At 37.5% G+C, this 26,000-nt stretch overlaps 1 protein-coding gene across 1 annotated transcript in view; it reads right to left on the reverse strand.

Annotated features, from left to right (window-relative positions):
- The window catches only part of STAMBPL1 (STAM binding protein like 1), a 417,426-nt gene that overhangs the window by 54,575 nt on the left and 336,851 nt on the right, over nt 1-26,000 (reverse strand). Inside the window, exon 8 of the mRNA XM_044056412.1 lies at nt 19,428-19,565. Within this exon, the coding sequence (XP_043912347.1) occupies nt 19,428-19,565 (138 nt within the window). The remainder of the gene's footprint in view (nt 1-19,427; nt 19,566-26,000) is intronic.

Genomic DNA, 26,000 nt, shown 5'->3' on the forward strand with positions numbered 1-26,000 from the left:
AGACACTGTGATGTGTATTTTTATGTGCAGTAGTTGATCTTGACTTGGTTTTGTTTGCATGTGGTTCCTGAGGGCAGCATATGGGAGGCCTCTGAGGTTTTGTTAAATTACTTGTGAGTACCTCAGATGTGGGTTTATGTGTCGAGACCTTATTTAGTCTGGGAAATGATGTGCATGTGTTGTCAACCTTTGTCATTTGACTTGTTAGTATGTCAGAGTCGTGTCTCAGTTTTTGAAGTGTGATTACATCTCTCACATACTGTATTTGTTTGTTTCAAGATTAAGTAGTTGCCATTATACATGAGACAATTGCTATATTGCCCCAGGATGTCCATGTCCACCAGGCTGGCCACAGAGATATCAGGAAAGTGCCTATCCATAGTCTCTGTTTTTTTTACCATGGATTTAACCAGGGAGAAGATTGGGGGAGATTTAACTGGACTGGGATGATAGCACATGAAGAATGGGGTGCTATACTCAGTGTGAACTGCAGCTATCTAACAATATAATGCTGCTCCGCACATACAACTCAGATGCTCCAACATCAGCAGGGGGACTGGAGAGGGTTGCAGTGGTTGTTATGCTAAGGGAAATTTTAACTTGATAGCGTTTGCATACATACAGGACACTGCTAACCACTGCTGCATGGAAAGCAGCCTAGTGCAAACACTGGGTGTATATAGAATCAGAAAAACAAGTTTTACAACAGCAAGGCCTACAGACTAATCAGGAAAACATACAATAAGCTTTCAGCAGGCAGCTCCTAATGCAAATAGGTTTGCTTCAGCACATTTCTGCTGCAAGAGTGTAGTCAGAAAATCCTCGTAATGTAAACATGCTGGTTTTAGAGCTCATGTGCAAGGAAACCACACAATCTAGATACTACTGTCCTGTAAAACTAGCAGACACATTGTAATTAAGTACTACAGCAGCAGTTGAAACAGTTCAGCTTTGAAAATTTTCAAACGTGAAAGAAACGTACCATTTAATACAGGATTCTTATGAAATACTGTAAAACTAATCAGCAGAAGTGTACAATGATACATATTTTCATTCCTTTAGCAGCAGATGGCTTTATATGCAATGGATTCAGTGTAACTCTCAGGTTAAGCCCCCAAACTAACAGCTCTGAGGAACTGAGCCCTTAGACATACTCTCGCACTCTATAATAACTAAGCTGGCAGTAGTCACTCATCCCAAACATTCCTGTTCCAGTCCTTCCAATTCTAAAAGAACTCGGGCAATCTAAGGTATAGTCAGGTCATCATTCCTCTCTACAGTAGGACCAGGACCCAATCAGTGTAAATGTTTATTGTCAGGGCCGGTGTTAGCATTTTGGATGCCCCCAGCAAATGTCAAGTTTGGGGGACTCCTAGGCACTTCTGTCAAAGTAACTCTGTCACTGCCTCCCCACCAAAGCAGCCTTTTACTTCTTGCTGCAAACTTTTATCAGTAGTATGTACAGACTTACCTGTAGCTACAATGCTCTTACAGTACACCAGGTGTATGTACCACACTATATTCACCCATCTCACACAGGGACATTCACAGTTACTGGCACTGTAGTTACAACAATGATACATTACAGCAACTCTATGTATAGGTCTGGACTTAGGTGAAATGCTGTCTATATGCTCTAAAGTGCATTTTATTTATTTTTTTCTTTTTACATAATCTTTTCATCCAGTGATGGCTTGAAAAGAAATTATGATTAAGCAAGGAAATTCAGTGCTGCTGTTCAGCTTACATTTTCCTTGCATCCTTTCAGCACACCTTTCCTGACCAAGACTGCACAGTAATAACCACTTAGGAAACAACTCAGTAAGCCAGGGCCCAGGAAGCCATAGGGCTATAGGTCCATGATGCATTTTAGTGCATTTCCCAACCTTTTAATCCAATGGTGTCATAAACAAAAAGAATGAGTAAGAAAAGAAGTTCAGGTTTTTTTTCAAGAAAGACATAAGTTGTGCCCAAGGCTTAACATTCAAAGATGACAAAATAGTAGCTCACAACAAACTAACAAGCCATTTGCTGTCTGGATACAGAGGCCCATCTGGGAATATGACTTGCCTCCCTAACTCCCCCCCAAAAAGACGGTCACTGCCTATACATCCCTCTGGTATTAGACTGGAATGAAAGCAGAGGTCACCACAACCGTGTGTTTAAGTTGAGTGCTGACATAGATAAAAATAATATGCCTCCTCACTCCTCAACCCTAACCATCAATGAAAGCTACCTTTATACACGCCTGATGTGATACTGAAAAAATAATGATTACGGTAATGTATTTTACATTGTTTCTCATATTCAGTACACTGCCCTTGCACAAGTTATAGTAACCTTCTTTGTACACCTCTGAGGTCTGTGAGAAAAGTAAAAGAAGCAATGACCACACTGTCCACAGCCCAATGATAAGCTGAAATGACCTCATGTGCACACCTCTATAGTTTGACTGTAATGAATATTAAAGAAGTAACCACCCCCCCATAACCTACAGCAGCTTTATGTACACACACATTTGAGCAGGGCTGGTTTTAGAATAAGTACAGATGAGAGCAGAGGTCATTAACAGCTTAATCCTAACAGTGTCAAATCACAGTCCTGTTCAGGTTAAAGAGCATAATCAGAAAATGAATACATTTTTTTCTCATTTTTCCCCAACCAGCAGCAGCTTTTGTGTGGCCTTCACACAGTCAAGGATGATTAAGGGAGCCCCCTGTACCAATTTATACAGTCTGGGGAGTAGGGGCCACCAGTCTCCTTGAAGATTGAAGTGCCTGAATGTTCTGTGACATACTTCATGCATTACTTTTGAAATGCAATGATTTGTTAGCTACATTTTTCACTGATACCCATGTGTATCTTGGCATTATTGGGTGTATGCAGAGATAAAAATCAGTGATATTTTTACAAACATACACAAAATTCATAGCAATACTAGTTATGTACTTATTTCAGCAAATAGCAATGCATTGTGCAGCAATGGTACTGCCACACCAGTTTAGTGTACAACAATCGTAAAACAGCAGCTGGGGTAAGTCACTTTTATTTACCTTAGTAATGAGAAATGCATACCTGTCACGGTCTCTGATTTGACAGACCTTTCCTGATTTTGCTCCGTCCTTCATAAAATTTTGATTTCCTAATAAGTCATTCAGGAATACAGACAGTCAATAATTCTAGGCATCAGAGGTTTATACTTCATAATACCCAAAAAATACATGTTGATGCAAAAGATGTTATATAATTAACTTTTAAGTGAATTAGAGTAATATTTAAAATGTGTTCCTGATTCTGAGCCTTTATTTTTTCAAAGACATTGAGAGTTGTAGTATCTGGTGTTCTCCCAGTATTTATAAAACTCCCTGAAAGAAAAAAAAAACATTCCTGAAGATCGGAAGCATCAGCTGTTCTTAAAATACAAGATTTGCACTCAAATCAGGAGTCAGTCACTCCTGCCTGCTGATCTATCTACTGCTTACATTGCTTACGTTCATTACTAGCTTTATCGTAAACAGGGTCACACCACAGTGCTGTTCAGGTTAAAGAGCATAATCAGGAAATTAATAAATTTTTTCCTCATTTTCCTAACCATCAGCTGCTTTTGTGGGGCCCCCACACAGTCAAGGATGATTAGGGGGCCTCCTTGCAGCCACAGGTATTGCAGGTACCTAAAGCTGACTATGTTGTTGGTTTTAGTGGAGAGAATGTCCACCAAGCAAGGTTTACCTAAGCCAGAGGCACTTTATCAGTGGTAAAATATTTAATGGAATTGTGAAGCCTGTCACTTAATAAAGCACTGTTACTATAACCAGAGATATCTCTGAATTTTAAAGGAGATATAAATAAGAGTCATTACCCATCTGGTTTATTAAGTACACAAGATTGCTGTACTAGCTTTTGTTAGTTTGACAGACATGTTACAAAATATCAAGATAAGATAACTTGCTGTGGTTGGGGGCCCCCCAGAAACAAGGGGCCCCCAGTGACTGCAGGGTTCGCTGGTGCATAAAGCCGGCTATGTTTATTGTTTATTTGAATCAGAAGTTGCAGTCATGTAACTATTGGGACATGCAGTATTCCATTATAAGAATGCATGCTGCTTTTGGCATGCATGATAAATAAAGACGTGAGCAAGCTTAATTGACAATACAGTTTTATCGGAATTGGATTACTTTGTTTTGTTCTATTCAAGTTAATTGACAATGTCACTGGATGATGCAATTAGAATATGCCACACCACTGAGTAAGTGGAGAAGCATGTTCACACATTTGAAGAGAACACTGCCACTACTCACATCTTATTCACAAGGGGATGGTGCGGAGTGACTGCATGAGATAATTCATGTATAGAGTGATGTAGCCTCAATAAACAGGTATGCAGCAAATCTTAGTAACTGTGGGTAGGATTCAGTGGCACAGTGTGCTGACACATGGGAAAATATGTTCAAAAGATTTGTTAGCATGGTGTAGTGCCATCATAATAGGATTATCTCATGGAGAAGAGGGTTCAGTGTTCACTAAAGCAGCTAAAACAGAAATGAGAAAGAAACACTGTGAATATGGGAAAGGAGAGACAGAAAAATGGATAGGTCCTCTCACAGTAAATGGCACAATGACATACCCCTGAACATCTTAGCAGAGGAAGCAGAGACAAAGCCAAAAATAAAATGAGGAGCGGTAGCAGTTGGTGAGTTCAAAGTGGGTGAGTGGGTGGGGCTGCAGTAACCAAATGAATGGGTTTGACTAACAGAAATTGTGTGGGGCTCTATTACAGCAGATCAATGACCATCACCTGTGATCAAACAACAGATGCTGTCATTCATTTTCATCCACAGTATGCACCCATTGATTACAATCAACAAGGCCAGCCTGAGATGAAATGGACCCTCAGACAAAGGACTATGTCGGTCACTTTGTTGCACACTAGTCCCCCATGGATTTCTCTAATGCCCCTTCCCTGTTTTCCTCTCATCCTGGCTCCATACCACTGAAATAGATTCCTTCTTTCTTGTCACACTTACTAGTTTCCTCCATGGTTTTAATACATCCTAACTAGCCAAAATTGTACTGTAATAAGTCTGGAGGATTAAAGTGAATTAAGCCAGGGGGCTGGGGATCTCTAGGCTACCAGAGGTCATAGGGTTCCAAATGCTTTGAGGTTCATCTTAGAGCTGTTTTAGAACTTCAGAATTTAATGATCACCTGAACAAACAGTCACGAATAAGGAAAGAAATTCAGTTTTATGACTTTTTTCAAGGAAAAATAAGTTGTGCTTAAAGCTTATGTTCAAAGCTAACAAGACAGAATTCCCCTCAAAAAATTAGAAGACAAATGTAAGGATATATTAATCTTCTGTGTATCCTTTTGGTGTTACAATGGAATGAAAGTAGAAATTCAAATGGCCAGAGGCACGTATTATACAGCTGAGGATCTGGAAGAAGAAACCAGACCACACAGATAAAATCCACATGGAGACAGGAAATTCAATTCAATTCAACTTTATTGTCATATGTCCTAGAAACAATGTCACAAAGCAAAATGAAATTCTTACTCTGCAAATCCTCCAACAACATATAAAAAACGACAATTAACAAGAAGTTATCTAAGACAACAAAGAGACAAGCATATAAATACCAGTATGTATATATATATATATATATATATATATATATATATATATATATATATATATAAAACTGTGCAAAAGAGCGCATCTGTACAAAAAAGCTCATATTCCTCCAAATGTGAGCCAACCTACAATACTGGAGGGAGAGGTAGTGTGAGGTTTATTTAACAGTCTAAAAGCTTGAGGTATAAAACTGTCTTTCAGCCTGGTTGTTCTGCCCGCTATGCTCTTATAATGCCTGATGGTAGCAGCATAAACAGCTTGTGTTGTGGGTGGGCAGTGTCCATAATGTTTTGAGCCCTCCTAAAAACTCTTTTGGTGTAGTTGTTCCCCAAAGCAGGGAGTGTTACTCCAATGATGGTTTGCACAGTTTTTTTTAACTCACTGCAGAGCCTTGTGATCCCGTATTGTACTATTCCCGAACTATACTGTAATAGAGTGGGAGAGAATGCTCTCAATTGTACATCTGTAGAAGTTGCTGAGTATGGTGTTGGGTATGCCAAACTTCCTCAGCCTTCTCAGAAAATACAGTCGCTGCTAGCGCTTCCCTACCAGATCTTTGATGTTATGAGTCCAGTTAAGATTCTCAGGGATGTTAATACCAAGGAATTTGAATGTAGCCACTCTTTCCACCTCAGACCCACCAGTATATAACAGTAAGTGCTGCCCTCTATTCCTCCATGTATCAATGGTAATCTCTTTTGTTTTGCTGGTATTAAGAGAGAGATTACTGTTCTGACACCACTTCACAAGGTTCTCCACTTCTTCCTATAAGCGGACTCATCAGACCATTGACTGTTGTATCATCTGCAAATTTGACAATACTGATGTTATGTTGAGAAGCAACACAATCACATGTGAAGAGGGTGTAAAGCATTGGACTCAGCACACAACCTTGTGGAGTTCCTATATTTATTACTATTGTTTTAGTGATGTTATTCCCCAGCCTGACTGACTGTGGTCTGCCTGTTAAAAAATCCAAGTCCCAATTGCAAAGAATCGGTGACACATTCAATATGGACAGCTTATTAATGAGCTTCATTGGTATCACCATATTGAAGGCCAAACTATAATCAATAAACAGCAATTGAGCATACCAGTCCTTATTCTCCAAATGAGTAAGAACTGTATGCAGTGTTGTACTTACTGCATCCTCTGTTGACCTATTCCATCTGTATGCAAACTGCAGGGGATCCAGTGTATCAGACATAACTGACTGAATATGACTCAGAATGATCCTCTCAAAGCATTTCATCTGTATGGCATCAATGCAACTGGCCGATAGCCATTCAGGCAGTTGTCTTTGCCCTTTTTCAGCAGTGGAATAACAGTGGTTTGCTTTATAACAAGTGGGGATTGTAGCTCATGCAAGGGAGAGATTTAATATATATCAGCCAGAACATCGGCAAGCAGTGAAGCATGGGTTTTGAGTGTCCTTACAGCAATATTATCTGGACCAGCTGGTTTCTGGGGGTTTATCCTCCTCAAGGACTTTGCCACACTTGCTGGTGATATTGTGAAAGGTGATGATGCCTCCTCTCTGCCCCTCTCTCTTATAGAGGTACCCTTTGACTCAGTGTTTTGGACCTCAAACCAGGCAAATAATTAATTGAAATTGTCTGGTGAAAACTCACTGTCAGTAGTTATCCCTCTGCCTTTGTCTCTGTAGCCTATGATGTTTTCCAGGCCTTGCCACATACACCTTATATCAGCTGTCCAATAATAACCTTCCAGCTTATGACTGTAATTCTCCTTTGCTGTCCTAATAGGTCTGCATAAGTCATATCTACATTTTTTATACTCGCTGATATTATGTGATGCATATGCCTTGGAACAAGTATGAAGTGCAGAGCAAACCTATGAGCTAATCCATGGTTTACTGTTTGAATATATCCAGATGTCTTTATAAGGCACAATGAGGTCAGTGCATGTGCTTATGTAGCTGGAAACTACTGAGTTGTATTCTTCTACATCAACAGTACCATCCTCATTCATAGCAGCTGTCTTAAAAACATCCCACTGAGTACAATGAAAACAATCCTGAAGCTCCTGTTTAGATTCTGTCTACACTTTAACAGTTTTTCTTACTATGGAAGCTTGTTTGAGGGGATGTAGCGAATTACAGAAGTATGATCAGACTGACCAAAACAAGTGTGAGATACAACCTTTTATGGCCCCTTCATGTTACTGTATACATGATCCGGTATATTTTTCTCCCTTGTAGGGAAGGTAACATATTGTTGGTATGCTGGCATCACAGACCATAAGTTGCAAAGATTAAAGTCACTAGCCACTATAAACACTGTGTCAGGATGTTTATTTTCTTGTGCACCTATAGCTTCATACAATGACTCCAATGCAGCCAAGCAATTGACTTGTGGAGGGATATAAACAGCTAAGATAAACACAGCTGTAAACTCTCTCAGTAGACAGAAGGTCTGCATTTCAGCATTAGGTGCTCTACATCACCCCAGCAGTGTTTGCTAACAATCCGCACATCTGAGCACCATCTGTTATTAATACAGATAAAAGTACCTCAACCTTTGATTCTACCCAATGCCTCTGTGCGGTCCCCATGATGGATAGAGTGAGTATCCAACCGAACAACTGAATTAGGAATATTATCTGATAACCAAGTTTTAGTAAGCAGCAGTACACAGCAATCTCTCATTTCTCTCTGGGTCACAATTCTAGTTCTGAGATCATCCATTTTGTTGTCAAGAGATTGAACATTACCAAGCAGCAAGCTGTTAAGGGGTGGTCTGCTGCTCCTGATCTTTAATTTCACATATAACCCACCTCTCCTACATCTCCTACCTCTCCTGCCACACCTCCGCTTGAGACATTCCTTCCTCCAGCTGTATTCATCACCTGACTCTCCTGCTTAGAGGACTTGTATGCAAGTATTTCTGAGAAGATGTTCCCGATCTGATAAGCAAAGAATAATATCACAAAACCAACTGCCGATCTCTTATAATGTTTCTTTATTGTATATAATTAGTTCAATGAAGTATGCATTTTTAAAAACTTAAAAACCACCATCAAAACAAACGAAAACTCTTGCAGGAGGATAATGCAGAGACGTCAGCCATGACAGGTGCCATCTTGAGGCAAAACAAAAATATTATAGCCAAAAACTCAGAGAACAAAGTGGGGTTAGATGGCGACACTACTTGATGGGGCATTCTGCCAATAATCAGCTGCTATCGCACACACATCCTATTCAGATCACCACAGTCAGCCACACTTACTGAGTAAAATGTTAATGTCTTATTGTGATGTAAAGTGAAAAACATTATGTCTAACTTGCCAATTTTAGATACACAGGAATTTAGCATCTCATCTCATTGTTGTCAGAATACAATGTGCAACATAACCAACCCACATATGGCTCAATCTCTTATGTTACAAATCAATGGGAAAGCTAAAAATAATGGTGGACAAAGGACCATAGGGACAACTATTGTCTTTATATACTTATAAACTTGCTAGAATAACAAGCTTTGCGTAGCTTGCACTGTTTAGAAGGCTATTATGTTTGAAACTCAGATGTCTGTCATCACTATTTACTTACTATAATCCTCATTACTTTGGCAGAAAAAATATGGGGAACAGACCAAAAAATGATACAAAAATCACAGACATTCCATATAAAAAATGTATGGTTGCAATCAAATGAATAGATACGTAAATGTCATCTAGAAATGTTTCTGTTTAACTCTCTTATGACATAATACAGTGTGACACCCACTGAACCCCCCATACCACTCAACTTCATAGCTCAAGAATTAAGGAAAAAACTAAAAAAAAATGGGAGGCATAGGATCAAAATCAAGGACAGTTGCTGCCTTTATATTAGAATGTTGCTAGAATAACAGGATTTTCATTAGCATACTTTTGTCTGAAGGCTGTTAAATCTGAAACTCAAATATCTCTCATCTTTTATTTATTTATTTATTTGCAGTTTCTTAACCGGGAAGGTCCACTGGGACAAACACAGCCCTTTTTCAGTGGAGGCCCAGGGAGAAATGCTCCTCAGTACAAACAGATCAATCAATAAAATTATATACATTGGTATAACATTATCTAACATATAGGATTGCAGAGGTAAAAACACACTTAGCAATTCAGTGGCTAAACAAATACTAGTCAACAGATGACAAAAACTTAGAGTCAAATTATTGCATACAGGAAATTTAGATAAAACACAGCATGGAAAGTGGGGAGAAAATATATCACTGGAGCTAGGAGTTTAAGGAGGCTGTGTGCAAGTGCAGTTCCAGGTGGAAGACAGGCAAGTGTGAAGAGTAGTTTTGAAGTGGCCAAGATTTGGGATTATTCTGATTGCTAATGGAAGAGCATTCTAATTGTTGGCTAAAGAGTGAAAGAAGAGAAGTTGGCCAGGTGGTAGGTTTGGTTTGTGAACATGTAGAAGTTGTTGATTCTCAGATCTGAGGGGCCTATTTGGGAGATACAAAGTGAAGACAGAACAATCAAAGGGTTTAAAGATGTTTGTAAGCAGTAGTAAGTTGTAGATAGTTGCGGTAGTTAGGAAGTTATAGAGATTTTAGGGAGTATAGAGCGGTACAGTGATGGGAGAAGTTTTTGTAGTTTGTTGCAAATTTTGCAGTTTTATTATAACATGTCTCAAGCTTAGCTTTTAGAGTGGTAGGAGGTTGGTAAGTAGAGGGGTGATATACATTAGAGAAGGGATTAGGTAAGTAGTAGCCAGGGTTTGTTTGGTGGAGGGGCTAAGAAACTGGTTGTGCCTATAGAGCATTCTGAGATAATGATGTGTTTTCTTTGTTTTGTTGCAGGTGAATACCAAACTTTAGGTGTTCATCTATGGCTACTCATAGTATTTTTGTGTGGCTGACAAGTTCTATTTGTGCTTTTTTTTGTGAGTATATACTGAACATGGCTTTGTCCTACAGGGTTGATTTTTTTTGGGGGGGGGGGGGTGTGAAAAGCATAACCTTGGATTTATTTTGGTTGAGGGCTAGGTGTTTTTTAAATACCCAGGATTCTGTGGTGGACAAGGCATTTTGGGTTTTCAGTTGGAGGTCAGACATAGAGTCAGCTGTGCGAATGATGGCTGAGTCATCTGCATAATGAATAATGGTTTCACTGATTATAGCTGTGTGGAAGTTGTTAATGAAAATATTGAATAGGAGGGGATCTAGAATGGGGCCTGGAGGAACTCCAGTAAAGGTGTTGATATAAGAAGAAGAGATAGAGTTTTGCCATTTGACAGCCAGTTGCCTGTCTGTTAGACATCTTGAGAACTAGTTGAGATTGGTAGGAGAAAGTCCAAAATTAGTTGTGACAGAAGCAAAGGATGGGAAACTGTATCAAATGCTTTTGAAAGATCTACAAAAATGGTAGATACTATTTTCTAGTTATCACAAACTCTGTTGACAGTATCTAGGAAGGAAATAAGGTCGGTCCCAGTGCTGTGGCCAGGTCTGAAACCATGATGAGTGGAGGACAGGAGGTGGTTTCAAAATAAATAGGTCATCAACTGAATGTGAATATTTTTTCCAGGATCTTAGAGACAGGAAACAGGATAGCAATAGATCAAAAGTTGGAGATATCTTTGTGTTTGCCCCCTTTGTGAAGAGGAAGAATGTAAGCTTTCTTCGATAATTTGGGCACATAAGACTTATGACTGGATCTGTTAATTAGGATACTTATAGGGAATGCAATGGCTTCAGCAGCAATTTTAGAAATGCAGGTGATAAGTTGCTGGGTGTGTTAGAGCAGGGTTTAACCTTAAGGAGTAATTTGTAATAGCTGCAGTAGAAATGGGGTTGACAGATTATAGGTGAAATGGGGATTGGGGGTGATGTGATGCTTTTACAGATGGGGAAAGTGAGGGAGATGTTTCGTGGACAAATGTCAATTTAGATGTCTCTGTTATTAGTGAAGCTAGTGCTAATGTTGGCTATTGAGTTTATAAAGAAAGAGTTAAAGACAGACACAACTCCATAAGGTTTGTCAAGGTGAGGGCAAGGATTATTTCTTGTGCCAAGGTTGAGGAAAGAGAAAATGGAACTCCAGAATGTTTTGGGGTTTTGTTTGTGGTTAGACTGCAGTTTTGAGTAGTAGCCTAGTAGGCTTTTTTGTCTTTCTGCACTAGGATTGTATTTTGCAATCCATCAGTGATATGCCAGAACATGGAAATCAAGGACAATTTAGAGTTTATATGCTCCCATATAATATATCTATAAACTAACTGTTTACATCTCTTCACTTCTCTGGAGATTCCTCGTCTGGATCATATTACATGGAAAACAATTCTTTAAAGGAGGGAGGCGGAGACAGGTTGAAATGGCCCCCTCTGTGACAGCTATTCAGCATCCAATCCAAGGGCTCATTCTCAGTCCAGTCCCCTTGGCTCTCTGACCAGAAAAAGTTTCCAGCCCATCTCTGCCCACCTTCAAATAATTTGTCTTGTACAAATATAACTGCACTTGCCTGATAATAGTCATGTATACAGCAGCACTCATTCCCACAATAAAGGAACTGAGATTTTGCAAACTGGATTGAGGCTTCCAGAGTTTTTCTTTATTTCTGAATTGAGTACATTCTGTTTTCCAGCATACATATACCAAGGTGATTTCTAGCTGACCATCAGGACAACATGAACACTTCAGCCAGTTGTAAGAAATATCTGCATTGTATGGTAGTGCTCGAGACTTTTTTTTTTCGTGCCTGTTCTCCTTGGGATTTCTGGCCTCAGAAACCCAAGTCAGACTGGTCTGCTCTTTGACAATAAAAGTTGTGTTTATATAGATATTTCTGGTTACATTGTGGCCATTGAGAATGGCATTCTTGACAAACATCAAATATTTTTTTTGAAACATCTTTATTAAAGTTACACATATGACAAAAGCAATCTTACATTTATATAAATGAAAAACATACAAAATATTTTAGTTACAGTTTACATTACAGACAGCACTGAAACAACTACAGTTGTAAACATTATATATCACTTATAAACCATCCAGTCATTGTCAGTTAAGCATTACATAGCTCATTCAAATCCTGACTCTTAAACCTTGTTCCTGCTCTGCATATATTGTTCCCACAATTCCCATTTTTTCCTATGCAGTTTGCTCCTTCCCTTTTCTAAAGATCCCAATTCCAGTTATTTTATCACTGTTGCTATATTCACTACTTCTAGTAAAGTTGGTCTAGACTTTGATTTCCATTTTCTAGAAATTGCTTTTTTGACAGACACCATAATTAGACTCAGCAAGGCTTTACTATGTCTACGCAATTCCGATTCTGTATGCTAACTCAAAAAAATCATCTTCCAAGTCAATCCAATCTGCTCATCTAGCATCTCTGATAGAGCAATCTGCAGGGAATCCCAAAAGTCTGCCAGCTCATCACACTTCCAAAAAATATGTTCCCAGCTACCTCTTTCTTCCCTGTCATACCTCCAACATTTGCTATCCACCTGAGGAAAAATTCTTTGGAGTCTACTTGGGGTATAAAAATACCTATGTAAATACTTCCAGGCAAAGATCCTAAATCCTCTAGACTTTGTTGCATACTTGGGAGATATACATATATCTCCCCATTGTCTCTCTGTGAATTGTTTATCCAATCTCTCTCCCCAATCCTTTCTAAGCTCATCTGATTGATTCTTATAATTATCATGCAATATTTTATATTATATTATATTATATAATATATTTTGAAAATGTGTTGTGACAGTTTTCTTTTTACATTTCAATAAATTGGATTTTTATTTCTTGGTGGCAGCATCATTTAACTAGAAAACGTGTAGTGTCAGTTTTCTACGTATTTTTATAATTACTGGACAGCTATCTTGTGGTTACGTTCACTACAACTAGTGCTTCTGTTTGTTTGTGCTCTTTTACCAGGCGTACTCCATTTCTTCTTGGCAATATTTTATATGCTTTACTAATTATTCACTTTTTAACAGCAGCTTCTTTTCTAGATTCTATTAAAAATGCTACCAGTGCTTGTCTTTCATTCAGAAACCCCCTATTTATTTATCTTTGCCTATAGTCTGATATCAATCCTTGATAAGGAAGGCACTCTAACCTGCAGTCCATAATAAATTCTTGGCCTCTTCACATTCTATTGCCTTTCCCTTTCTAGTTATTTGCTCCCAATACCTTGATTTCTTTGCCAGTTTTCTCCAATAAATTCCAGTCCCCTCTTGCCTATTATCTGTATCCCTGACCACAGTCACCCCTATCATCAAAATCTCTTTTCTTCATTTCCGCGTTGGTTTGGTTATTAGAATACCCCCTGCTGTATTATGAGTATAATATTCTGTATGATTTTGATTGTTCTCCTTAAGAGTCTGCACCCAAAATCTCAATCTCTCCTTATTTCTTGAGCTTCCTCCCTGTGTCAGTATCAATCCTTTCTACTTTGAGGCAAACATCAAATACTGAAGCAAAACTGATTTCAGGAACTTTAATTATTCACTGAATTATGTATAGGGTCCACTCCTGTCAAGATATGTAAAAAAAAACTAAACATTTGGAGAAATTAAACAAAGCAATTTACATTAATAGCTATGTATAATCTTTTTTTTCAATATTAAAAATGTAAAAACAGGAACAAAAAAGTTGAAACATTTATTTATGGTCGAATGCTGTAACATGATAAATTAATGTTCTAACATTTAGGCTTTCTTTGTCATTGACAGTTTTATTATTTTCTTCTCACTTTAATAAGTTCAAATTTATCTTAATTCCAAGTTCAGACATGTCTAAATAAACATCTACTCAGGAATTGTATTATATACACATTACAATGACCACTGCTGCAACTGTAACTCTGTAAAAAACTTTCTTTTTAATGAGGTCACTGCATGGGAAAAATCATTCATTCCCCAGGAAGCAGCAAGTTTGAATCTATGAGTTAACTTGAAGCAAGAAATTTCTTTGAAAAAGTTACAGAGGCTGTGGGGAGTGGTTGCTCTATACATACTGATTATTGTGACCAAGCCACGGCTTCTGAAACCATCTCTCATACTGGTATTACTGAAAAATTAGACAAACTTAACATTAATCCATAAATCTATATGTTGCCCACTTCATTGCAAATTGGCTATCTAACAGATTCCGTGTTATGAAAGTTGCTGATACTTTCTATGAACATAAAACTGTAAGTAGTGGGATACAACACATATCAGTGCTGGGCCTCTTTATGTTAGCACTTATGTGTTCAAAAATAAGAAACCAATGGACAGAAGACGTATGGTTTCTGACACCATACATAAACAAAGTGCTTATAAACTGGACTGTGTATTTTGTCATCAGATATTTGATTACACTGATTTATTATCAGCTGCATTTATTAAATGAAATTACATGAGTAAAATGAGTTGGAGGGTTTTATCCTTGTTATTGGTAGAGTTCCATAATGTTAATTTTTGTGTCTTATACTCTTCTTATATTACAGCAACATTTACAAATGATCAATTAATTGAACCTTAAGGAACTATCAAACAGCTTCAGAAAAGGTGTCAAGGACTATGCAGTCTGTAAGTGAACACTGGAAAAATATAAACAACTGCCAAGTTTTATTAAAGAACATCAGGTGGTTCTCAGACTTCCTTACAGATTTAGGAAATGCCAGTTTTCCATACAAAACTTGTGCTCAGCAGCTACAGTACCATTCTGGGAAATTTATCTTATTATGAATGGTAATTAGGGGAGATGTACCTGATTATGTATGGTAATTAAGGGAACTTACCTTAGTATGATTGGTAATTAGTGGAAGTCAAGCTCATGATCCTAACTCCCCAAAATTCCAGTTTCTGGAATGTATTAATATAATTTATGCTGGTTCATCACCGATATCCTGGTTGTGCAAAAGATTTTTTCCCTGTTTTGCTTTTTGTTCCCCCTTCTATCAGTTGTGCATCTATTCAGACTTAGTCTATGGTGAGAAGTGAAGTTTCCTGCAAGCCCGATTGCAAAAAACAATGATTAAAGGTAGGTATTCACTTGCAGTTCTGGCGAGTGCTCTGTCTGAAGAGTGTGAATCAGCCAGTTTATGTTGGGTATCCTTTCTGGTTTATATCAGTGAAGCAAAGAGTATTTTTACACATTAAACTAATGCAAATAACTTAACCTCTTCTTCTTCTTTTGGCTTTTCCCAGTTAGGGGTTGCCACAGCGGATCACCTGTCTGCTCATGATTGGCAGTGGAGTTTTATGGTGTCGAGTTGCCGGCCCGGCGCCCAAACTTCCACAAAAGGCACACACATGCACGCACTCACACCTAAGGCCAATTTAGAGTGTCCAGTCTACCTACAACATGTCTTTGGGATGTGGGAGGAAACCGGAGCACCCGGAGGAAACCCAAGCGACCACAGGGAGGACATGCAGACTTCGCACAGAAGGCACCCCAGCTAAGGATCGAACAGGAAACCTCTTGCTGTGAGGCAGCAATGCTAACCGCTACACTATCAGGCAGCTCAGATAAAAAATAAAAGATTACTTGTATGACAGAATTATGTCACGCTTGTATTCAGTATGCAAAATGTGACATTAAGAAGGAAAACTTGTATATAATTTATAGCTGATGGTATCTATCGCTTTCTTTTTTCATCCTCACAGTGTTAGTTAAGTCTACAAGTCAATCTGTCAGCTGACCTAATCTTAAAGTCCAGATTAGATATATACATTCTCAGGATTATCAAGGAGACCTGGACTAGTAATATGGACTTTTGTAACTTCCATTCGATCATGTTATTCAAAGGCTAAAGCATGTAGTATCAGTGGGTCTGGCACCATTTGTTTGAAAATACAGCTTCAGCTGACCACATGGAAACTATGAATTTGCCATCTGGTTTTAAACAGATCTATACAGCAAAAGTGAGTTGCAGATTTATCCCAATATATCATACATCTAGTTACTTATGGTTTCATCACTGATAGTATGGTTGATTATCCAAGGTGGTTATTCATGGGTGATTTCAATGCCTGGGTCAATGGTAAATCTGTTGAACTCAATATGGAACTCCTCTGTATTGCAAAGTATATGGACTTTCTACATATCATTTCATCTGCTTCCCATTTTTGTCTACGTTCACTGGACAAGATCTTCCATTTTGATTATCTGAAGCCTTTTGGTATAGCATGTGTTACAGTCGGATAACGTCTTGATTTACTTCAATCTGGAGATCTCAATTATTTTGCCCTCCAATTCTGAGCATGTCCATTACAAGGATTTTCAAAACACCTCTGTTAATAATTGGATACTATGATACTATTGCAGGTCAACACTAACAGCCTGAATTCATTTGTGGTACTCTGAATGAGGTTGCCCACAGAAATTGCATTTCTCTTGACTTTTTTTGGGTGGGGACTCCTGACCAGGAGTTTTATGAGTTGCTCAGGCATGGATAAATGTAATATGAATGTAGTTGTCAGTTTCATCTGACAGAGCAACCGCAAAGTGGATGATTCATGATGCAGTCTGCAAGTCAGACATTTTATACAAGAATCAATATTCTCATTCTATCAGATTTGGCCTACTTCAAGTCATCAAATGGCTTTTCAGCACTTCTTAGAGTGTCTGAAAGACTGTGCAACCCAACTTGTCTGATCATTCATAACCCTTTTTTCTGTTATTGAAGGAAGTTGCTCAATGATTTGTTAAGTTCATCAATAGCAGGAGTTGTTTTCCCTTGGACTCATCCGTAGTGCATAATATTATCTCAGGAGTTGCTTTCCCTTGGACTCATCTGTAGTGCATGTTATCTCGGGAGTTGCTTTCCCTTGGACTCATCCATAGTGCATCATGTTATCTCGTGAGTTGTTTTCCCTTGCACTCATCCGTAGTGCATCATGTTATCTCAGGAGTTGTTTTCCCTTGGACTCATCCGTAGTGCATCATGTTATCTTAGGAGTTGTTTTCCCTTGGACTCATCCGTAGTGCATCATGTTATCTCAGGAGTTGTTTTTCCTTGGACTCATCCGTAGTGCATCATGTTATCTCAGTGTGAAATGCCCTGAGGTTTTCTGAGCAAAGTTTTCTTATGTCATGATGAGGTTAAGTAAGATGTTTTTGGCTTTATGATTTTCTTACTACAGCTTCAACACAAGACCAATGAGGCTTGTTATATCCTGTCTTAGTACTTTGGGTCCAGTGATCAATTGAATTATCTGGACTACTTTTAAAGCTTTTTCATATAATTTCAAAAATGACTTGTTTATCTGCCCATGAAAAGCTTGTATTAGAGCCTTCTTGCCTGGCTAATTTCTGTCCAAGCACTAACTTTTCTTTTGCTAGTAACTTAAATGAGAAAGTGTTATAATTACAGAAATATTCACATTTTAGATCTTATGACAACATTAATAAATCTGATGTTAGAACTTAACATTGTACTGAAGCTTCCCGTCTTGAGACTGGTAAGTGACATCCTGATTCTGAAAGATTCAATGCTTCATTCAGACTCAGTCCTCTTTAATCTCTTTGCAGTATCTGACATCAGGATCATGACAGTATGTTACCCCACCTGCACACCAAACATCTCACATTTATAGTGCTCAAGTGCTTTGCCTCTTACATTTGGTGTGTGTGCTGTGCTGTCAAAACTTTGTCTGGCAGCTACTTGCTTATGTGCAGGGCTCCACATATCTTGAGTCTTGCTTTAATCACAGTGTACAGACTACCTTTAGTAGATGTCATTAAAAGTGGCAGTCTGCAGTACAACTGCTTTATCAATGATATTCAAGTTTACCTCACCTTTACTTTGGTGTATGTGCCAGATGTTATTGCTGCAGCCAACTGTATGGAGATCATGTAATCGCGGAAGGAAGTCAGTAGATTACTCACCCCACCTAAGACCAAGGCATTATTGCTGCATGCAAAACAGTATCACTCGAAGTTCCCACCCCCCCACCTCTTATTGTCTGAAAACAGGCTACACTCTACTCTTTGCTCATAATCGTGGTAGGATTCTTAACAACATATTGCAGTAAACAGCTACAAGATTAGGCATTTAATTCCATTATTGGATCTTCCTACAATGATTCATGTACCTGCATCTTCCCATCTAGATTGGCCTAGTGCTGTTTACTATATACTTAATGATGACAACCTCAACTATTCTCAAAGGATGCAGAACTCTGCTGTCAAAGTGCTAAATGATGCTTCCCACGCAAGGCATGTCATTTATCTGCTGCAAGACCTGCAATGACTACCTGCAGGACAGTCTTTAAAATTCTTAGCTCATAAGCGTCATACTCTATGAGGTATATGACTTATCTACTTACAGGATTTATTTTCCTTCTATGTCCCCATCAGGTAGTTCATAGTATGAAAACAGTGAAACTGTCCCTTCTTGGACTCAGCTGGAGACCTCTGAAATGCATTTATTTGCATACTCTTCCTGTACAGCCAGCTACCTACCTTCCCTGATGTAGACATACAAAACTAATGAGTCACTTCAGAGGCCCTTCACTTATTCAAGTCAGTGTTCCTTAATCCATCTAAGGAACCTTCGTACCAACTTTGTCTGCTTTTGTTTTAATCCATCACTAACTACTTTTGCTGTGAACCTACCAGTCATGACTTTTACATGTGTCTGTGTGTACTTTTGTTTCAGTTTTTATGCTGCTCACAGCTGAGGTTTTATTAACTAAATGAACTGAAGATCAAACAAAAGGATTACCTTGACTATGGATCTTCTAAACTAAATTAGACTAATTCCTGATCATCAACTTCTGTTCTGTTTTACAGTAAGAAAAAATGTGCATATGTTTGTCAGCTATTTTCTACTACAAACTTACATGAATCCATCCAAGTGTTAGGAGGCTGTGCTGATCTTGAACTTGGAATAATTCTTCAACATTTTCCATATCACAGTAGTCTGGTCCTGCAGACTGTCTCGGCACTATTACATGTGTGATAATGAATTCATCATGCGCCTGTGAAGCAATAGTTAAATGGACAGTTAAAGGAACCAAAATCATCAAAATGATGCTCACATTTTTAAATGAAATTGTGTACACAGAACACTTCTTTTTTAATTTATGCTTGTAAAATGATTTTTGTTTTACAAATATTATCTGGATTCAAGTGATATTACTATGCATCTCCCTTCAAAGAAAATGCCCAGCACAGATACTGACTGTAGTTTCTTTAACAGTGGTCAAAATCAATACAGATCTAAAGGAAATCAAGTAACCAAAACACAAACAAATTTAGTTGGATTTCTGGACAGATAGACGATGGCATATTACAGCAGCGTTATTTGACTAAGGAAGACACTCCAGAGGATCCCATACTTTGATTCCAACAACTATAAATTTTCAGAAACACAACATACATACAATATACATACACGCACACACACATGATCACATTCATATAGCAAGGATTCCATAGATTCAAAAATTAGATGTCTTAAGATACCCAAAACGAACACTGATTTACAATTCATGATTATCTAACACCAAATCCTAATTAAGCTAAACACCTACAATGTGATCTTAGATGTCTTTAGTTTCACTTTGTGGAAGATTTCTAGCTATCAAGAACTCAGCATTGAATACAGCTGATCAATTAAAGCAGGAGTCACAGTAAGACTTCTGGTCGTATCCATAGTGAACCTGAAAAAGTGAGAGACCTAAAAGCAGCATACATGCTGATGTAATGTAAGATAGTAAAAACACCACTCATAGACACAACACAGCAAGATGCTAATTAATTTAGTGCTTTTCTCTAACAAATAACTTAGATTTCATCAAAAAACAACATTTAAAAATACACTCCAATAAATAGCAAAAACTGTCACCACATGACTTTTACATCATTATAAGAGAACACTCACATATCGCATATAATAAATAATACACAATAAAACATTAATATAAAACATTAGACATCAACTGTCAAAATTTAGAAAAAAAAATCTTAAGATAATAAAACCATTAATGCCAGGATAATTATCTGCCTGTAAGTTAAAATTGCCATTTAGTCTCCCTGATCTCCAGCTTACCTGCATGATCGTTATGTTTTATAAAATATATATGGTTTATAATTCTGGGAGATAGTTTTCACATAGTCATTCTTACATTGAAACAATTACATCCAGAACAAACCACTAATTAAACAAATTAAACAGAATTACAAGTATAGGGCAGCTGCGGTGGTGCAGCGGTTAGCGTTGCCACCTCACAGCAAGAGGCTCTCCGGATCGATCCTCGGCTGGGGTGCCTTCTATGCGGAGTCTGCATGTCCTCCCTGTGGTTGTGTGGGATTTCCTCCGGGTGCTACAGTTTCCTCCCGCATCCAAAAGACATGTTGTAGGTGGATTGGACACTCTAAATTGGCCCTAGGTGTGAGTGTGTGCATGTGTGTGCCTTCTGTGGAAGGTTGGGCTGGCAACTCGACACCGTAAAAACTCCTCTGCCAATCATAAGTGGACAGGTGATCCACTGTGGCAACTGCTAACTGGGAAAAGCCAAAAGAAGAAGAAACAGAATTACAACTATAAAGTGAAGTACAACAAACAATTCCATTTAATTTTGGAAAAAAACATATAAGATCCTTCATTGATATATTCATACCAACTACACTGTCCATAAAAAGGCTCCTTTGTTTTTATTTATTAGCAATGCCAGCTTCTTAATATCATTTTGTAGCATTTGTTTAAGCGTAACATCCTTTTTACAAGTGAACTTGGGATACATTACCCACTGTGGAAAACAATTCAACATTCCCTTTAAGTATGGTCCATTTTTTGAGAATAATTTCCATAATAGTCTTGTCATCTACAGACATTCTAAACTAAGAGAGTGCTTAAACTTACCCAAATCACAATCTTGCTATTATTTCTGCCTGTGACTCAAATAGGTGGGAAACAAATCTGCCATCTATCAACTATCTCATCAGACAAATTATAACCTTGGTTTAAAAAACGCTTGATGATAACCTTGACTTTAAAAGGAAGGACAACATCATCAGTTGTTAAAAGTGAGGGTCAAATCATCTGCCCTTTAGGAATATTCCGTTTTAATATGCAATTGATGATTACTTTTAAAATGAACATACACCAGTAACACAATGACAGATAACATTTTACAGTTTTCCAAAAGGGTATTACACTAGTAAATGACTAACAATGTTTAAGTAACAATTAAGAAAAAGAGAAACATTTAAACCTATTCTTGATTCTACTGAAATCTAATTAAATATTTGACTTATTTTCGTGTTTTTTTAAATTCTTATACCACTATTTATCTCTACTTGTTAAAGCCATAGAAAATGTAGCAACACTCAAGAACAAGAAAGGAATTAAACCGAGTGGTTTCCAAAAGAGATACATTTAAAGATTCACTGTTGTGTAATGTTATTTATAAACTCTGCTGTTTTATTTAAGGGTCTCATATTAGATCATAGCAATGGAACAAATTCTAGTAAATTATAAACAATGCAATAATGAACTGAAAGATAGCAGTGGTTAGGTAAAATGATCTAAGAGATCAAGGTCAGCGACAGCCCTTTGTCCAGTGGTATACTCCATATTGTAAAGTATGGTGAAAAGTCCAGTGCTTCGTGTAACAGCAGAAGCAAAAATACCATTAGGTGATGGAGTGAGACAGCAGACTATAGAGGCATCAGTGACCTGTAGAGGGTCTAGAAATGCACAAAACAGGAGATGCACATAGTCTGGCAAATTATATGTTATGGTGGTTCAAGGTACATGCCCAGCAACATTTTCTGAATTTTTGAAATATCCTGTAGGAGTTTAAAAATGATGTGACACTGCATTTGGTTAAAACACCATTAAGAAACTTAACAACAGATCAGGAAGACTGCTAAAGAACCTTTCCTTTTTGTATTGAGAAAAGCACTGGACCTGTTTGGTGTCCATATCTAGACTTACTGTTTGTATCAAGAACTTCCTTTGCCCGGTGATAATCCAGAACAATCTGCACAGTTTGTTACAAGTATTTTAGCACTGTTTTCCTTTGCAATGCCCTCTGCCTTCACATGAAAGTATTTACTAGAGATTAGAACACCTTACAGCCTTACTTCCCTTCAGTGAGATATTGCATAGTGTCCATTGCTCCCCCATTTTCATGATTTTTTTACTACAATCTGTTACTTTTCTACTAATTTACACACAACATACTGCCTCCTTCTGTAATTGCCTTTCTTGCTTCATCTGCATTCCACTCTGTGCTATCTACACATCCTCTTTCTCTTATACCTTTCACTGGGATGTGGTATATTAGTTTACTTTATAATTCCCACATTTTATTCATCACCTCTTTATTTTTCCTGACTGAATTCCACTGCATAATATAAATTACTTGGACTAGTCTGCTTTTCACCAAAGGAATAGACAACAGTAATATTCCCTTAAAGCAAGCCCTTAAACAGTTCCTAAGAAGCCAGCAGATGAAATGGCCAAACTGCAAAAGTTAATGGTGCAGGATCTTTACTTTGTCTTATTTACCAAGTCTTCTCTCCTCTGTCACACTGCTCATGTGATGAACCCAGCAAGAACTCTTGTTAATACAAATCGTTTTCTTTGTGGATAGTTTCCTTTTTAGTAATTTTATAATCTCAGAATAAAAACGCAGTCTGTATATATTACTAATTTCATTTTCAGAACAAAATGTGCAGTCACTTATCACTTACTACTATATTCATTGACTGCAGATGTGTAATAGTGTATATATTACATTATTAGCTGATGAAAAGAGTGAACGCTCTTTCATCGAACTGATAATGTCGAAAGACAGAAGCAGCGAAGACATGGAACATCATTTTTTCCCAGGGAAAAAAACAGTGGACCATGTTTTCAGGACTTTGCCATTTCCTCCACTATGGTGCAATCTCGGAGTTGGTATATTTAAGTTTTTTTTTTTTTTTTTGTGGAGTAGCAAATTTTTTCCCTGGTAAAAAATTCACTGTTTCATGTCTTCGCTGTTTAGGACTTTCGACATTATCGGTTCGATGAAAGAGCACTCGCTCTTTTCATCAGTCAATGATGTAATATAAATGCTGTAATATTCATTATCACACATGCTACATTTCCTTAATTTTTGATCCATGCATAATACTTGGGATGAGCATGGAATCGCTTCATTGGGATCAGTGCTCTACCCAGTAAACAAATTTAAATAAACAAAAATCACTAAAACTATATGTCCAAACTAGTCAGTATAATACTTTTAACATTACATGTTATTATGTGCTGCAACAACTGTATTGCTCTGAATGTGGGGCTTTTATGCTCAAGCCGTCAATAAAAATGGACTATACTCAATCAGGTTAATTTGACTAACAAAGTAAACAAATCAAATTATTTTTGTGGCAGACATTTCTACTCTTTTTGTTTGCCTACCCAGTCACCATATCTCTGATACTACATCAGAGACATAATGATTTGCCTCTTTAAATCCAACGCATTGCTTACAGTACCTAACCTTTCCTCTTTCTAAGTTATATGAAAATTCAAGAACAAAGTGAACAAGCACTCAGACTTTGAGAAAACAAGAAAACCAACAGTTGATAAAAAATGTCATAGATAAGAATGCACAAGTAAGACAATGTCTACATTCAAAAAATGAAATATATCACCAACTGAAACAAGGCATGCAGTCTACCAAAACCAGACAAACAGCTGTATATGTACAGGAACAATAATCACCTCAAGAACATAAGATGGTGTTCTATAGTTAAACACTTCAATATCAACACATTTGCTGCAGTGAGGGGATAAAAGATGAACAGCTGTTGTTCCAGTGTGGGGGGAGAGAAATGAACAGCTGGCAACACAGAAGAAAGCTTTCCCTGCTTACAGCTCCACTACTGAGATTCTTAGAGCCTAAGAAAGATCAATATAACTACCAACAGTACAGTTGTGCTAGTATAAGCTGAGGACCACCCTAGCCAGGTGACAGGATTAAACCAGATATTAAAAAATTGTTTTTTACAACAAAATTACAAGAGGCCTCCAAACAACAATTAGTGAAGATGTCAGTTTAAAAAATATTTTTCAAGAACTCCCACCACTATTCTATATATGTCACCTGGTACACAGAACCTTACCTGTATATGTTACCTGGTACACAGAACCTTACCTGTATATGTTACCTGGTACACAGAACCTTACTTGTAAGAAACAGATTGACAACAAACAGAAGAGAGAAGTTGTCAGTCAAAAATGGCACAAATATCTGCAGTCATTGTAAATCAAGTCAGATGGTTTGTAATAGTATCTGCCAATTTAGCAAACAGGAATTTCAAGGTACAGAGGCTCTTTATATATGGTTTATTTAATTAAATTCAGAAAGTGTCTGAGACAAGTTATATCTAAGAGGCAGACCAGATACTTGGCATCAAACCCATGAATACACAATTACCTGTAAATAGCTGACAAGCCATTTGCATACACTTTTCTTAAGTCTAACCATTTTGAATCAGACATGCTAGTTATGGTTCTTTTAAGATGTTTCCATACACTCCTGGAAAGAAGGATTGAGCTGATTAAAGCTAACTGGATTATGACTTTGGTCACACAGCTCTAAACCACCCCAATTTTTGCAGAACGTCTTGATTTTGCCTCATATTTTTGCCCTTTCCCTCATTAAAATGTTTGATTTTCTAGTAAATCACCAAGGATTGCACTCAGTAATACCAGAAAAAAAGTTTCATACTTCTTTCTTTTCAGAAAATGTATGTTGATGCAAAACCTTGTGGTTTATTAACTTTCTAAGCGAATTAGAGTGATAATTTAAACAAATGTCACTGATATTGGGCCTTGTGCATTAGTCTCCCATTATTGTTGGCTTTGTTCCTGATTATTGATCAAAGAAGTTGACAGTTATGTTTGGTGATTAGTGTCTGAACCTGGATCTTGGTTATAGGATATTATAACACTTAAGAACTTTTCCTGTGAGTAACAAACAATAGACACAAATCAGGTATACAAAATGGCAATAAATGTTTGTTACACTGGTAATGCATGATTTTAGGATGATGTTACAGAGAATCAAAAATTATCACTATTACAGAAAGTTAACAGTACTTAAAAAGACTATTGGGGTTTGTGTAACTGGCACCTGTTTTTCATTAACATAGAGTGTTTGATATCACATAATATTTTAATCTAAAAAAAAAACCTATCCATAAACTTAACAGTCAGGAAGGTCCTAATATATAGTACATTTAAACACTGTAACAGTTTTTTGTGTTCAGTACTGATGCTTTTCTAAAATGTCAATTAACAGTTGGTGTTAACATATTAATATTGCTGCATTTGTTCATCCTTTAGTTAAAGCACAGCATGTGGACAATACTAACTGCATAAAATGTGTTTATTTTAATGTCAGGATGGTCTAGCT

The sequence above is a fragment of the Protopterus annectens genome, chromosome 14.part0, assembly GCF_019279795.1.
Source record: "Protopterus annectens isolate FY-2018-M chromosome 14.part0, PAN1.0, whole genome shotgun sequence".
NCBI classification, from domain to species: domain Eukaryota; kingdom Metazoa; phylum Chordata; order Ceratodontiformes; family Protopteridae; genus Protopterus; species Protopterus annectens.